This window comes from Odontesthes bonariensis, chromosome 8 (assembly GCF_027942865.1).
Source record: "Odontesthes bonariensis isolate fOdoBon6 chromosome 8, fOdoBon6.hap1, whole genome shotgun sequence".
Lineage (NCBI taxonomy): Eukaryota > Metazoa > Chordata > Actinopteri > Atheriniformes > Atherinopsidae > Odontesthes > Odontesthes bonariensis.
Window position 1 is genome coordinate 21,159,829 of NC_134513.1, and position 16,496 is coordinate 21,176,324.

The following is a 16,496-nucleotide window of genomic DNA, read 5'->3' on the forward strand; positions in this document are numbered from 1 at the left end:
TTATCCACTAAAAGTTGTCATGACTATTATCACAAATGGGAAAAAAAAACCTGACATGCCAGTCACAGCAATGCTTTTTTAGTATTTAAATGGATATCTCTTGTATGAGCATCACTGCACTAGCCATGAGTTGTGCCTCTTCTCAGTCAGTGTCAGTTCAGCCAGGATTACAAGACAAAGATGACCATGTTTGACAAAGGGCAGTCGATTTTTTTAATGAGATTGTAGAATATAGTGTCATGGATTTGTCGTGGCACAAATGACATAAAGCAAAAAAATATGTACAAATGACTAACAATGAAAAAATAGTTAAACATAGCATATACCAGTTCTTCTGGATGTTTATCTTTCACCTCTTTTTTAGATAAAGAATCAAACACATCAAGAATTATGGTAATCTCTATAATTTAAGTCTATTTTCATTTTTTTTATGGTTTATTAGGTAAGGATCCACGGAACCTCAGGTATCGCCAATGGCATCATATTTCTGATAAAGAAATACTCTCTCAGCCAAGGGTTAAAGGCCCAACTGGACAAACCCAGCAGCTGAAAAACCTTGGAAATACAAAACCATTAATTGTAACTCTTTGGAAGAATGATAGGGCCAGGCCCACATTGTCTGCCTGGTAAAGTCAGGCTCAGGATATCCATGAACCGGTGTGTCCTCAGTGTGTGTGCTGCCTAGAACACGTTTCACTGCAACGTTTAGACGCTGCTTTTCTTTTTTTGGCCTAATTTTTGTCAAGAAGATAATGACACGCTGTAATATGACACGTGGTGTTCATCTGAGCTTGTATTTCGCTATCTTTAAATCCATGTTGTTGTTTTTTTTATATGTAAAACTTTAGAATTGAAAGAGGGTGTTTTTATTTTTTCACGTGACGTTATAAAGACACAATCTAAAGACAGAGACTAAGGGTTGGAAAGTATCAACTGACAAAGCAGCTGTAAATGTCTTCAACCAGCAACTCAGGCTTTCACACACCTGTTCATGATACCATGTTAATAACTCATCCTCATTCTTAGTCACCTTCAATCTCTTTTTTCTGCAAAACCAGGAACTCCAAATGAAAAGCTCCTTTCCTTTTTTTTCTCCATAATTTTCAGAGCTATTAGTACAGTATGAGCACATGACCTATTTGGTGGAAAAAATTTGCCAGAGGTAGGGGGAAATGTGCACTTATAATCCACAACAATAAAACCACCTGCCTTTTATTGTGTGCGTCTCCCTTATCAGACATATGAACTGAGTTTGAACTGAGTTTGGGATTATTTCTCTCACTCCAGATGAAACACGTTCATTTATTATAACTGTAAGAAAGATGCTCAAATCCCCACTGTGGTGCCTTTTTCCTTTTTCCCTTTTGATCTTTCATTGAAATGAATTCAATTCAACTACGTTTGTATGATATAGCGGCATATCATAACAAATGCCATCTCAAGGCACCTTCAAGAGACTGTCTAATTCAAGCCAATTGCAGCCCAGTTCATTGTAATACAAACATAACCCAATCCAATCGGATTTGTTCAATTCCAATTCATACAAAGCAAATTTAATTCAAAAGTTGCCTTGCTAACGAAACTAACAGACAGCATCAAAACTACGCTTGCATTCAATCTCCCGTCCTGAGCGTGAACGGGGCGACGGTGGAAAGAACAAACTCCCCTTTTAACAGGAAGAAACCTCTGGCAGGAGCAGACTCTGGAAAGGTGGCCATCCGCTTCGAACGGCCGGGGCTCGACTGGACAGCAAAGCGGGGACAACGAGCACAAGAGTGAGTACAGGTGCACCATGGGAGGTCCCCCAGCAGTCTAGGCCTACAGCAGCATAACTTCAGGGTGTTGAATTATAGCTGTTGTAAAAATTACCTAAATCTTTTTTTTTATATATATATATATATATATATATACATATATATATATATATATATATATATATATATAAATGCAGTTGTGCTTTTGCTGCCAACTTTTAGTCTTAAGTTTCTGTACTTGAATTGGCCAAATTGCAAACATTCACTGACAGTGGAGGGAAACAAACTTGAAGTGAGGTCAGTAAATCGTGTGTGACATAAATAGCAAATGAAGTTCTGTCTCTGAAGCAGATAGAGAAACACTCAAGTCTCTCTCACACACACACTCTCTCTCTCTCTCTCTCTCTCTCTCTCTCTCTCTCTCTCTCCCTCTCTCTCTCACACACACACACACACACAGGGTAACAAACACTTACTTTCCTAAGAGGGTGAGCGCATCGCCCCTGAATCAGGGTGCTCTGGTTTTTTATTCCCATGAGGCTGCACAAGCACACGAACAGAAATGGATTGCTGCTAGGCGCCATGGCAACCAGTGGGGCTATTCTCAATGAGTGTGGCTGAGGGAGGGAGCAGAAGAGAGAGTTAATCAGCAACCACATTTTCACTCTGATTCTGCACACTGCCGTGGCATGTGCACGCACACACACACATAAGAAAACTTTAATATACGCTCACATAATAGCTTGTTGTGTAGAAGACGAAGCTTCCAGGGATAAAAACATGTTATATTTATGCACCTTGATTTGATTGCATAAATGAATTTATAGGTTTTAACTCAAACAGAAGCAAAGCTACCTTTAAGAGTCTAGTTAACACTAATGCAAAGTCTGGGATAGGCAAGTAGAAGTGGTTTTTAGAACAAGTTGAAAACAATACAGATTGAAACCAAAACTGATAGTGTGTTCTTTCATTGTAACAATTTACTCATAACTATTCTTTATATATCAATATCTCTTTGGGCAAGAGGATATTCTGCTTAATAAATCTAATATGGGTAGAATGAAGTGGAAGTCAAGTTAGGGATCTGTCTACACTAACAAGTGAAAAGGTGATCACTGTCCCCTTACTCTATTAACTAATTTACTACTCAATAATCAGTTGCAAACAAGCATATCATCGTCATTTATTGGCGTATTTTTTAAATATATATTTTTCAGAGACCTTAATTGTCTCAACATGTTTTCTATAAATATAGATATATAGATATAGATAAATATATACAAATCTGGCACAGTCATTCTGTAGAAAACTACACATTTTCATCACAAAACCACAGTCTTTATGCTATGCTGTTTCTAAGGACCTTAGATAGTTAGATAGTGTGGATAAAGAAGAAAGCGCTTGAGGCTAAATACGCCATTTTCTACTAAATCATCACTTGCTTCCTTTCACTGAGGATTAAAATGAGAGTTTGGCTAACCATGTCACAAATTTAAGTAAGAAAGCACATTTTATGTTTAATTGACCGTATCATTACCAATGGGTTCACTTACTTGTGTAGTTACTTCTACTTGTAGCATTCACATTGCCGAACTTCATTATGCTTCAGCGTATTTTCTTTTGCAACTGCGCCATCTTCCGGTAGGGTTTGTGAAGCACGCCCTAACGTCATCATCGTGCGACAAGGAAGTGTTGCTGCTGTGCGCGTCCTTCACTTCGCCCAGCGATACGTTACAAAAGTGTTGTATTCGTACTTTCGCAAGAAACTCACACGCGTTTTCGTGTTTTATTCAGTGACGGCAGCAAGTAGAAGAAGTTGTCGGAACGACAAAGATGTTTGGCAGGTTTTAACGCTGCATTTATTGACTGGAAGCGAAGTTTGATTCAAGGGAACTCTTATCGACAGCCACTGTTAGCTTACCTTGTTTTTAAGAGAAGAATTGAAAGTTCCAGTCTGGTGGAGCCAAGCTATATGTTTTTTGTTTTGTTTCAGATTATAGGTATGTATGATTATACGGAGAGCAATGTAAACCTGAAATAAATTATGTGGATACTCTCCCGTCAGTTTGTAAATTCATGTTAAATTGTAGTTAACTTTAAGTAGTTTTAAAATGTGTTTCTAAAAACACAGGTTCATATTTTTTTCAGTATGCAATACCTCATTGTTGTTTATCATATTGTTTTTTTTTTTCTACAATTATGCCAGCTTAGAGCTCAAGCCATTGCAGTATCTGATATAGGAGAATTCTCCTTTTCGATCCCGAAATCTCTCCTGGAGTCGGGCAGTGATGACAGCTCCGAACTCATCAGAAAGGAAGGCCTGTTGGGATGCCAGAGACCATCTCTGGAAATGTTTGGATGACAACAGTGACAAATCGGAATCCTGCCAGAACTTCCAGAGCGAGTTTGAGGCAAAATGCCCAGCTCAATGGGTAAAATAGCCCAGTCTTTCATTCAGAAGACAATATTTTACTTTTGTGTGTGCAGAAATCTGAGTGCTTGGACATTGTTGAAAGCTTTGGGGGTAATTTCACTATTTAGATGTAAACAACTTAAACTTGCTGCAGAATTTCTTTCCTTTAATCTCCTTTGGCTCTTCCCTTGCAGGTGAAATATTTCGCCAAGAGGAGAGACTACCTGAAATACAAGGCGAAAATTCAGACAGAAGGTTTCTCACCTGCTGAAGGCCCCCGGGAGAACTCTTAACCACTTATCAAACGTGAAAGCTGGAGACTGACTTTTCACCATATCGACACCTTTCGGCAGAGGTGCAGGACTTAGAGAGGAGACTTCAGCTTTAGTGTGTATAGGCCCTCCTTTGTTTTACTGATATTTATTCATTGAGATAAATACTGCTGTAAGGAATCCAAACGGCAGTGCAAGGGACCTGTTTGTAAAATACTTTGAGCTGAAAATGACTTCAAAGATAGCGTCAGCCGTGTTATTTATCTTAGCTCATCCTACACGTTATGAACAAAGGTATTCAATCTGCACTGTCACCTGAACACACTGGATCTGTGTACAGTGTGTCTGTGGTGGTGTTTATTGAAGGCAACACCAACTCACCGTCTTTGTCATCAGAAGAGAGTTGTGCTTTACATCTGTGTGGACTCTGGGTACAGTGAAGTGTTTGTTAATGTTGCATTAAGAGTTATCATGAGTCATGATCGTGACACCCCCCCCTCCCACCCCCGATATCGTGCGTGAACAGTGTCTCATGATTTAAAATCTGAAGTGTGCGTAACGTGCATTGTTTGCAAATAAATCGAATCAGTTGAGTGGTTTTGAAGGTTTTATTGTTTGTACGTGTATAATGTATCCTATCTCTTGTTTGTGTCGTAGTTGGATATGAATGCTCTATAGAGATAAAACAAATAATTTAGGAATGTTACAGCTCATTTGAAACAGACAAAGGCACATAATGTTCGTATTACAAATCTGTATGTATTTACATAGGAGTGTGGCCCCTGGGTAAAAGGTCACTGCTGCAACACCAATGAGATGTATGAAAACTTCAGTAGAAGTGAATAAATTACAAAAGAATACCGCAGGCGTCTGATTCAGCTTATGCTAAAAACCTGTCCTTATATTTCTGTGGTATATATAAAAAAAAAAAAAGTAACAAATTACATGTAGAATTTCTGTAGAAAATATAAAGTGTATCTTTTACATTTCTGGACAGTACAATGAGGGGTTTGTGCAAACCATTTCACAATTGTACAAAATGACTGATTTGATAGTTGATTGAACAAACTATTGCACCATACAACCCTGTGCTCGCTTCCTCACTCTCCTCCATGGAAGACCTTTAAATACTCAGAGCTTGAACAGACCTCAGCGGGCCACATTGGCACTTCATTCAATGTGTACATGCAAGAGTAGCACTTAGGTGAAAACAACTGAAGACCAAATAGGCTGGATGTGGGAACTTAAGAAAACCATTTTCTTTTGATTTGTTTTTTTTTTTATTTTTCAGACTTAAAAGATCATCTTACTTCTGTAACTTACCACCTTAGCAAGTAAAATTTCCACGTCATCCAATCTGTAATTTTTCAAAAAAAAAAGCATCTGACGAACAGGCTGAAGTCAAAAAGGTAATTAGGAGGAGCACAGTTGGGCTTTGTAGAATGCAAAGTGCTCTGCTCAACGATGACAGGAGTTAGTATACTAGCTACCGAATGAGCAAAAGCAACCAGCAAAAGTAACATCCCAAATTAGTTCAGCATAAAATACAAATTAGTGAGCAATGCAGTAACCAATTCTATACTGTAAATAAATCATATTATTGCCAGTGCAGTTTTATAAAGTACAAACAGTTGGCTGACAAATGTGAAACAATTACACCACAGCTTTCCATGATTTAAGGAAGAAAGTAGTGAAACCAGCTTCTGCACTGCTGTCACATCACAAGGCACCAGTGGAGGCCCACAGACCTCTGCTGCAATTTTACTATGACAGGCACTAACACGGAGAAACGCCACAAGCGATTCTGAGTAAAATGTGGCAACAAGAATCAAAGTATTCACTGCTTAGCAGGGCACCAAATCACCTTCAGAAACTTTGGTTAAAACGATGGCAGCTTAATTGGAGGCCTGATTTTAAATACCATTCACAGCTAAAGACATGGACGAACATTATATCAACAAAAATGTTCATCTCTCTCAACGCAAACTTGTCATTGACTAACACCCTAATGCTGACTGACAGAAAGAAAATGTTTGGTAATAGGTGTCAGCAGCCATAGTGCACTCCTCTTTTTATGTGTTCGTCTGGTTTTATTACAACAGACGGGTTTTTTTTTTCAAAATCCAAATTTACCAGCCAACCATGTTGGAATGTATGTTATCTACCATATTTAAAGAGCAATGCATTGAAGTGCAGGAGCAGTTAAGTATGCAAAAAATAGAAAAGAATAAACGGAGAGGCTTGTCTACAGTGGCTGTATAACGCACTTCAATTTAAAAATCAACTAATGCGCAAAGAAAGGCATGACATGGTTTTTGAAAAATACTTATCATTGTTTTCAAATATAAATCAAAAGCAAAAAATATCAGTTCTTGTTTGCCACAAATAAGGTTGTGGTTTTTTATGATTAATTGAAACCAGAATCTCTGTCTAACAGAGGTAAGAAAAAGTTTTTTTTTTTTTAGAAGTTCAGGTTTCCCCCAGTTGCCACTTTGATAAAAGTGACATTCCTTTTTACGTAACACCACCGTACGGCCAATACATTTATAATATGATATCCAAGAAATTGTTAATGGTTCTTCCAACACTTCCTCTCCTCCTTTCCACCCTCCATCTTCTAAAGCCAGTTCAGTCAGTCTCATCCTGAAGAAGACCATCCTCTGTCGGTAATTCATCCTGGCGTCTTGCTTCTGGCCCCAGCCCGTTGCCGGTTATAAGTTCCCGGTGACGTTCCTGGCCACTGCCCAGGCTGGAAACTCAGTCAGACTGAAGAGGGGAACCCCCCAAGTAGTGATGGCCAACATAACCACTGCCACACCGATCAAGTTCACCCCAAAGCCTGCTTTCACCTGAAGATGAAGAGAAGAGAAAAGGCATAAACTGAGATGAATCGACTGTGTGTGAGTCAAAAATCAAAAAGGAGCTTTTTATGTTCATCAAGTGTTTAGTATTGAAACAAACCTTTGTTCTTTTTTATTACAAACTAAACAAAATCTGTCTTGTTGTACCCTTTGGCCTTTTGATGGTGCAGGTGCAGAAAGAGTGTGAGTGTGTCGTACCATGTCGCTGATCTGCACGTGGCCGTAACTGAAGACGATGGCGTTGGGGGGGTTCCCCACTGGAAGCATGACCCCAAATGACACACACATGGTGGATGGGATGAGAGTGTGGAGGGGGTTGATGAGCAGAGTCTCTGACTGGATTGTGGGATGAAGGAGAAAAATGGGAGCAAAGTGAGAGACGATTTAAGGATAAGGTGGACAAGGGGAGGAAAAAGTAATGGAATAAAGAGAGTAGAACAAGAATAAGAAATGGACACACCAGGTCAGGGGTTTGTTGGGGTGAGGGGTCGACACCAAGGCGAACGAAATTGAAGGAAGAGCAGAAAAAAATTAGGCAGGGAAAATAATGAAAGATGAAGAAAAAGACATTTATGGGGAACAGGGGGCAGAGAATGAACAATAGGGTTCAAGAACAAATCAAAGATGGCTTTAATATGACTGTTTTCATCACACACATAGCATGACAGTTTTAAAACGAATCCATTTTGAGAGCAAAGCTTTCTTGTAAGCAATACTAAAGCAGTTCTCCACAAGGGGGAAGCAAACTCTAAGTACTGCTTTTATTTTCAAGTAGCTGCAGGTTGCTGGGTTTTTATAGAAACAATTCTATTAAAACAAAATTAAAGAGAGTATTAAACATAACGGATGATGATAGACATCACTAGCAGCAAGCAAAAGGTTGAGCATGTGTTTTAAACGTTCACCAAATGTAGACATTTTTAAATCCAGGTTAAAAACATTTCTGTTCTCATGTGTCTATGCGTGAAATCTGCACGCTATCTTTTAACTTATCTTGACTGTTGCTTGTTTTTAAATTCATTTAAATGATTTTATTTGTTTCTCTTTATATTATTTCATGGATTTTTTATATATATTTTTTTCTATTTTATCTTTCTATTTTTTATTTATTTTATTTATTTTTATTTTTATTTTTATTTTTATTTTTTAATGCTTCTTCCACTCCCTGCTGCAATGCTTTTATTTTATGGAAAGCACTTTGAATTGTTTGTCCATGAAATGTGTTTTACAAATAAATTTGATTTGATTTGATAAAAAAAAATCGCTTTATTTCTTTGCAATACAAACTTATGACGAGAATTGTCCGAAAAACACACGAACCGTAGCTTTCACACTGTTTACATTGCTGCATGAGTAGTTATGTGACAGCTATAATGCTTGAAGCATTTTCTATGCTATCCAGTTAACGTGAGTCGATTCCATTGTTTGCCAATATGCTCATAATGCATTCCACATTCTCATCATCCCTACTCCAGCACATCCTGTATCTGATATCTGTAAAGATGGATAGAGAGGACTAAGCTTTGAAATGAGGTGTGTGAAGGAAGAGTGTTTCATACCAGCGCTGACAGAATGGGCAGGAAGACAGTGAGAGTTGCTGGGTTGGAGGCAAACTCTGTGACGGCTGACACCAGCAGGCAGGCCAGCAAGGTGACCGCCCAGGGAGGAAGACCGCTCATGGGCTCCAGCTGTCTGCCAATCCACACTGACAAGCCCGACACCTGCAACCACACAACATATCTGAGCATCCTCAAAGAGGACGGAAAGTCACACCCTCATCTGAAGTACTTATTTTAATTTTTTCTGCATGGCCCTCAATGTTTTTTTTTTTGCCATCTCTGTTGCTGCTTTTTAAAATGTTCCTAATGGAACAAAATAGCAGAGATGGTGCTTTTTATTGTCTATACAAAGCATACTTCCTCTTTCCTGCTATAACTGCAGTCTCCTGTCAAAATGAGTTGAAATCCTGTTAGCTTAACCCATAAATGTTATGATTATGAAGAGGGAAACATTAACAGAGACAGATGCACGTGCACGTTACCTTGCAGCCAGCTGCTAGTGCATAGCCTCCTCCCACCAGGATCACAATCTCCCATGGCATCAGTCTTTGGAAGTCCTTCCAAGAGATCATGGGAGCGAGTGGATCAGACTCCGAATTGTCATCTAAAAGTTTAAGAACCAGCTCAATCAATAAATCTGAAATATCTAGATGAGTGACCTGTGGGTCCTATGTGTAATTTGAATTATGAACATGGAACTATACAGGCTGCGTGTTGACAACAAGACGACTCTGGACATCAAAATGCAGCAGCTCCACATGTAAATGTAAAAGAGATTGAAATATTTGGCATGATTTAGGAAAAATAACTGAATCTATTCCACAAACAAGCTGCTTGAATGACTTGTGATATATACAGCAGCCCTGGTGCCCAACACTCTCACATGATTAGGTTGCTCAATACGAGGTCCTGAGTTCTAGGCCTATATGTACAGGTCACAGTTATATAGCCAATCCTGGTGAAATCTCCTCTAAATGTGAACAATGAATTAACGTCTCTAAGCCTAGATGTCCACAAAACCCACCATTCTAGGGCCAAAGGTCTGCGGAACATTTACATGTCTTTCAGACATCTTTTTGACCAAAACATTTGTTTTTTAATTAACCAGGTAGTTGAAGACAATATATTTGTACTACAATACTATTTGTGTTTAGAATTAAAAAAAAGTATCCGTGACTGTAACATTTTTCACCCAATATTCATACAATCATTAGGCTATAAACATACAAATGTTAGCAGATGTGCTGTTTTCGCTCAGTTTGTTCAATCTAATTCCTCTGGTACCCTGCACGACACTTCAGATCTTGTGCTGAACTTTGGTAAGGGATCCTGAGTGTAAATGACTGACCAGAATTTCTACTGCTGGGAGAAGAGGAGGAGAAGGGTCGCCTGGCAGGGATGAGGAAGAGCAGGAAGCCCAGGAGGACAGACACTGTCGCATCGGTCCTGTAGCCCTTCCTGCGAGGAGAAATATGCACAGATTTAACACAAAGTGAGAAACTTTCTGAACTAAAAAAGATCTGAGTGTCATTTAGTCCAATGTGAGGGGTTCCTATGAAGCCGATTTGTGCATGTTTCGCATTCTATGTCATTACTGTTTACTTTTCAAATAGAGACGTCCAGCCAGGCACGAAACCGGGCTCTCTGGTGAACCACAGCAGAGTCATCAGGATGAAGAAAATACCTGTCACCACCTCGGGATAACTGGAAGACACACATAAACAGCAGAAGGACATCAGCAAAAATGACATGAGTTACAGGACATATAAGGATTTATATAAAGTGGTCCTGCAGTGGCCCAATGGGATTGATTCAAATTGAAGATTTGACGCAATCTGTTGGTTTACTTTGCGAGACTATTGTTTAAGAGATGGGACCAAGTCACACATGTGCAAGTCTCAAGTAAGTCTCAAGTCTTAGCTTTCAAGTCTCAAGTAAGTCCCAAGTAATTTTTTCTTGGGCAAGTCAAGTCAAGTCAAGTCCTGTAACAGGTCAAGTCAAGTCAAAGTCAAGTCAAAGTCAAAGTCAAGTCAAAGTCAAGTCACCTTATTATTGCAATTTTACCTGCAGAATCTGATCTTAATAAAGTGAAAAGACAAGATATAAGTAACTGTCAGTAAACATCATTGGCCAATGTGTCCAACCTGTCCACCCCATATCATATCAAGCTAACGTTAGCTAACTACCGACTAGGCTAACAGGATAATATTAGCTAATTTGACAAGCACTTACTGGTCAGAATGGATCTTCAAATGACGAACAAAGTTCGAAGTTATGCTAGATGCTTAACACTCAAGTCATTCAAGTCATCGTGTCTCAAGTCAAGTCAAGTGCCGAGTCTTTAACTTCCAAGTCCGAGTCGAGTCTCAAGTCTTTTATTTTTTGTCAAGTCAAGTCACGAGTCATCAAAACAGCGACTCGAGTCGACTTGAGTCCAAGTCACAGTGACTCAAGTCCCCATCTCTGCTATTTTTTATGTTCTGGCATTATGTGAATAAAATTAAAATGAATTGGACTGAATTGGATTATAATGAACTTGATAGAACTGGATTTTAATACAATGTATTAAATTGGATATTAACTGGTTTGAATTGGACTATTACTAATCCGACTTATCTTGAACTTGTTTATATTCTCTTTAAAGTGACTTGGGATTTGTTTGTGTTGTGAATTGGTGCTGTGTGAACTGGGTTGAACTGAATTCAATGCGTTAGCAGTAAAGTGTGTGTGTTCGTTGCTCTACTGAGCATAAAAAGGCAAGCGACAAGATATTGTTGTGTAGGTGCCATTATCGCAGCTACAACTCAAATCCACCAAAATAGTTGACTAAACTGTCCCATACACAAGTTAAGAAACACACCTGATGGGTCCTAATTTGGCGTACTCCTCGTGGATCCTCCTCTCTGACATCATCTCTCTCCTGGTTTTGCGTTTTTTACTCAGCGAGCATGTTTCCCTGAAGCTGAACACAGCAACAACATCAACTACCGCACAGGACAGCGCCAACACAGACACAGGGATTAACACGAGTCATAATGATAAGATGCAAACCGCATTAATCACACACCTGGGTATGCCCACTAGCAGAACAAATAACGGAACAGATGGTTAAAAGATTGTGCAGCAGACACCACAACCCCCATGTACACTCACTTGCAGCCTAGGAAAAGGAAGTGCAGCCACAGCCAGGTGAGGACCAGCATGATGATGGCAATGGGGAAGCTGAAGATGAACCATGTGCCAAAGTTGATCACTTTTGCATCTGGATATCGACTGTAAAGGCAAAGGCAGAGACATAGAAACAAACGGACACAGTTATGCTGTCTGGCTGTCATAAGTTGTTGAACAGGCGGGCCAGATATGACTTTGAAAAATGAAAATAAAAGACGTGTAGTTTCAGAAGCCATGTGTTTCTGAAGAATTATTAACATACAGTCACCAATCATATCAATGGAGCTTTTGAGAACAGTATAACAGTCAGATGCATTTGACTTCAACATGTAGCATTTTTAACCCTCCTGTTGTCTTGCAGGTCAAAAGTGACCCACTACCATGTTTAGATGTAGAAAAAAATACCTTAAACTATCTTTTTCCAACTTGAAATGTTATGACCCCATCATTAGAAAAAGCCATTCTTTATTTTTGGTTTTGTTTCCATGTGGGCTGTACACCACTAGGGTACAAAGATTGTCTTATGGGTCATTTTTGACCCGTGAATTAAAAAAAACATTTAAACACCAGAAAAAAGTTCACTGTTTTTTTTCCCTTTCAATATAATTATTTCAGAAGTAATTACTTCACATTTATATAATAGCAATAATAAACCTTTATTATGTAAAATAAAACTGAGAAAACTGTTGGTCCAACTGACAGTTGGTTGTAGTAAAACAAAAAAAAAAAGTGTAATCTTGAAAACTGGTGATTGTCTTTTTGTGTTGTGTAACAAAAAATACATGATAAAAAAATGTATTGAATTGAGTTGAATAGATGAATAACAGGTGGTTTCATCATACAAAATAGATTTTGGATTTAAAATTCAATGAAGTTGCTTTATTTTTGGGGCTTTGGTAGGGTGGGTCATTTTTTAACCATAGGACAAGGGGAGTAAACAGAATGTTAAGACTGCACAAGGGTTAAGTTTATACAGTACATATACGCTCATTAAAGAATGAACTTTGTCACCACTGACAGCACTTGCACTGATAAAAATGGAACCTTATCTGACGTAAAAATAACTATTTAACCCCTATTAGCTGCCCCTTTAAACCCTGCTGTGGCCTGATGTGTTTGCTTTGAAGACAGTTGTTGTCATTCTTGTTGTCGTCTTATCTGTGCAGTAGCACAGCTTACTCCCCCACTCAGATAAGGGTGAAGTCAGTGGGAGTGTAACTTCTCAAAGCTGATACAGTGAAACACAGGCCCAACCATGGTATGGCCTGGTTTATCAAATTGCACTGCAAGAGAGAATCTTTACTGTAATGGATCACAGGAAGCCCCTCCACAATCACTGTTGCAAAATGCCGACTCAGTCATTACGTTGAAGTTGAAAACACACACAAACATCTGTATAATGCCCCTCTGCATTTCTACTGCAGACCATCCTCATAAAGCAGAGACATCCTTCTTGTTTTAAATTTGAACTATGAAGGGAAACCAAGACATATGTGCCTGAGAGGATACCAGTTACTGTATTGATCTTGTGTGTAGATATTCAGCATAGATCAGTTATAAACTATGATTAAGGGCAATGTTTGGTTTGCTGCTGTCTGAAAAAATCCCTCTTATTGCTTATGATCTTCCTCCAAAACAACATATACTGGTAACATTTACATTCAACCCCTTAAAGCTTTCCTATGAAACCAACCCTTTATTCATATTCTGATAACTGATAACATAACTTTTTATACAATATTTTTAATGTTAACAATCTAACAAGCCCCAGTCTGTTCTAATTTACTGGTCATAACTGATCAGAAGCATAGCTCACTCTTTGAAAAGGTAGATTTATTTGAAATCATTGCGAGACAAAGTCAACCTAATATTTCCGACACCCATTGAACACAACTAGGGATGCACGATCCGATATTTGGATCGGTTATCGGTACCGATATTGAAGAAAATTCGAAATCGGGTATCGGTGACAATGGGCTGATCCAGATTTGTTTTGGTTTTTTTCCTTGTCCTGTCCAGCATTGGCATTCATCCAAGAGCATTTTGCCCCCTCTAGTGGTGAAAAACTTGTTAAGTTGGGACGACCACTGATTTTTTTAGCTAGAGAAGCTATTGTTTTGTTCAGATACTTTTGCAATGGATGTTTAACTCCCATTTGCACCAAACTATATAAAGAGCTGATTGATATTTATTTTTAAAGTCTACCAACCAAGCTAGTGAAGCTATTGTTTTTTTCTCAATTTCAGCTCCTTTATTATTTAATATTTTGTTTTACATTGGATTTTGAATCCCTAATTGCACCGACTGAACCAGTTACACTTGTTATATTTTTATGGTTAAGATTCATTTACTGGTGCAGAATTATTAAATAAATAAGTAATTCAGTACATTTATATGTTTATTTATTTTTTTTAAATAGGAAAGAAATGTTTAAGTCAAGTCTGATGTTGCCTTGCACAAAAGAATGATCCCAGTATTTTCCACACAATGAAACTTACTGTTTGTTCCCATAATTCTGCGTTTTTTTTCTTTATCGGTATCGGCCGATACCAAACCTCAGATATCGGTATCGGAGGTGAAAAAAGCGGATCGGTGCATCCCTAGACACACTCATTAATTTCCAAGCAAATTTTTATGACTGTTAACAATATAATAAACGCATTTTTGTAAACTATTCTTCTACAGGAGCATAAGTTGCAGATGTATTAAAAAGCATTCTACATTCTGCTTTTAGAGAAGAAAAAAGAGCACAGCAAGAACTGCAAAAAGCAGTGAGAGATTAAAAGCAGTGAACGATATGCAAAGCAATGACTATTCAGTGGTCACTCATTTTGCAGGTACTTTAGGTTCTAACAAAGATCTTCTCTACTGTAAAGCCATTCAGAGCTGTATAAGTGATTAAGTGTGTTTACTCTGACGTGCTACACTGATTTTCCTGCTGTATGGACACTAATCAGGGTAAAGGTGGCCACAGATGAGGATTCTTTTCAGCAGTAACACCTCAGACTTCCCTTCACTAGCCTAGGCATCTATAAGACCAACTCTTGCATGCCCTTGGGGGATGAATAATATCCCTTTAAAACAATGCTAGAATCAATGCTAGCAAGTACAAAAGCAGGTGTCCTGTTTGTATTTGGATACCACTCGTGACAAACGTTGAAAGCAAAGATGCAGTTATTCTTTCTTGACAAAAATAATAAGAATGAAAAGGATCAAATGAAAATTAAAGTAGTATTTACTTTTTGTGTTACGTATCAAGGAGTATTGCAGCCAAAGTAGAAGCTCTGTGAGGCTGTTCTTAACAGAGTGGTGCATTTTGCTAAGTGCTAATATCAGTTGACTGTATTTTTGTAAAGGGTTTGATCTCCTGATAGGAAGTGAATGGTCAGTTCATAATATGGGATTACTCTAAATGTCATTTAAATTCCCTGGCTGCTGGAACATTAAACACCAGATATTGTTTACCATTGGCTTTAAAGCAACACTGCAGAAGTGTGTGAAGCTTAAGACTACTTCTGATTCAATTCTGAAGTACAATTAAGTTTCTTATCAACATTTTCGAACCTAAAACTACCCTGTAATGCCAGTGAGCTAAAGTACCACACTTCATGACTTTAGTTTCCAGCCCAGCATGACACTGATTTCCTTTATGATCACTTGGCCTTTTTGTAGGCTCCTGATGGCATATTTGTGGCTTTGACAACATTACATCAAATCCACACGTAAGACTGTACATGTACAGGGCTCAAATGGAGTTGGTTTTATGATAGTGGTCCTTCAACTGACGGAGGAGCCAAAGAGTGACTGTGATGGCCACACCTGCAGCCACACAGTTGCTTGGACTGGGCTGAAACGAAGCACTCCACTCCAATCCCAGAGTGGGTGATACCAACTAGAGGGGAAGACTATGGAGTCTTTGAATTTCTGCATTAGTTCTTTTTGCTTTTGTGATTTGTTTATTTTGTTGACTTGGTTTAGGTATTAGGCATTTAAGTTTATTCTTGAGCTAACTGTGTTTATTTACTTTTGTAAGTTAAAGTTGTGTAGATGTTTCCCTTCCCTCTTCCTCAGTGTGTCATGGTCTGATCAGCCAACATTTAAGTCCCCTTTGTTTCTTGTGGGTCAGGTCAGTTTTGTTTGTTAGCTTAAGGTTATGTTACAATCTTGATTTAAGGGCCCTGTGAACTATTGTTTAAAGTTTTGTTATTTTTTGGGAATAAACCCTTTCTTTTTTGAAAATCATTTCTGTGTCCTCATGTTTGACCGGCTCGGTCCCTCACAGTGACGTCAAGCCAAATTCTCTAGTCTAACTTTAATAGCTCAAGCACAGTTTGCATTAACATCTCACTAAAATAAAATGAGCTGAATTTCCCCCATTGGACTGGACTTGGTCCATCTCCCCAGAACAAACACAATCACATCACCAGCGGTAGTCATCAATTGTTACTGCTTGCATTCGCCAGAAA

General features: G+C 38.5%; 2 protein-coding genes across 2 annotated transcripts in view; one reads left to right on the forward strand and one right to left on the reverse strand.

Annotated features, from left to right (window-relative positions):
- Nucleotides 1-3,442: 3,442 nt before the first annotated feature.
- coa6 (cytochrome c oxidase assembly factor 6) lies at nt 3,443-5,299 on the forward strand. Its single transcript, XM_075472082.1, has 3 exons — nt 3,443-3,754; nt 3,961-4,186; nt 4,362-5,299. Exons 2-3 carry the CDS (start codon nt 4,043-4,045, stop codon nt 4,458-4,460), a joined length of 243 nt encoding a protein of 80 aa, XP_075328197.1. The 5' UTR covers nt 3,443-3,754; nt 3,961-4,042; the 3' UTR covers nt 4,461-5,299.
- The window catches only part of slc13a4 (solute carrier family 13 member 4), a 36,246-nt gene continuing 24,778 nt past the window's right edge, over nt 5,029-16,496 (reverse strand). The window contains exons 9-16 of the mRNA XM_075472081.1: nt 12,013-12,132; nt 11,720-11,821; nt 10,462-10,563; nt 10,208-10,317; nt 9,342-9,463; nt 8,860-9,021; nt 7,499-7,636; nt 5,029-7,288 (exon numbers count right to left, since the gene is read on the reverse strand). Coding sequence (XP_075328196.1) covers nt 7,151-7,288; nt 7,499-7,636; nt 8,860-9,021; nt 9,342-9,463; nt 10,208-10,317; nt 10,462-10,563; nt 11,720-11,821; nt 12,013-12,132 — 994 coding nt within the window. The 3' untranslated portion in view covers nt 5,029-7,150. The remainder of the gene's footprint in view (nt 7,289-7,498; nt 7,637-8,859; nt 9,022-9,341; nt 9,464-10,207; nt 10,318-10,461; nt 10,564-11,719; nt 11,822-12,012; nt 12,133-16,496) is intronic.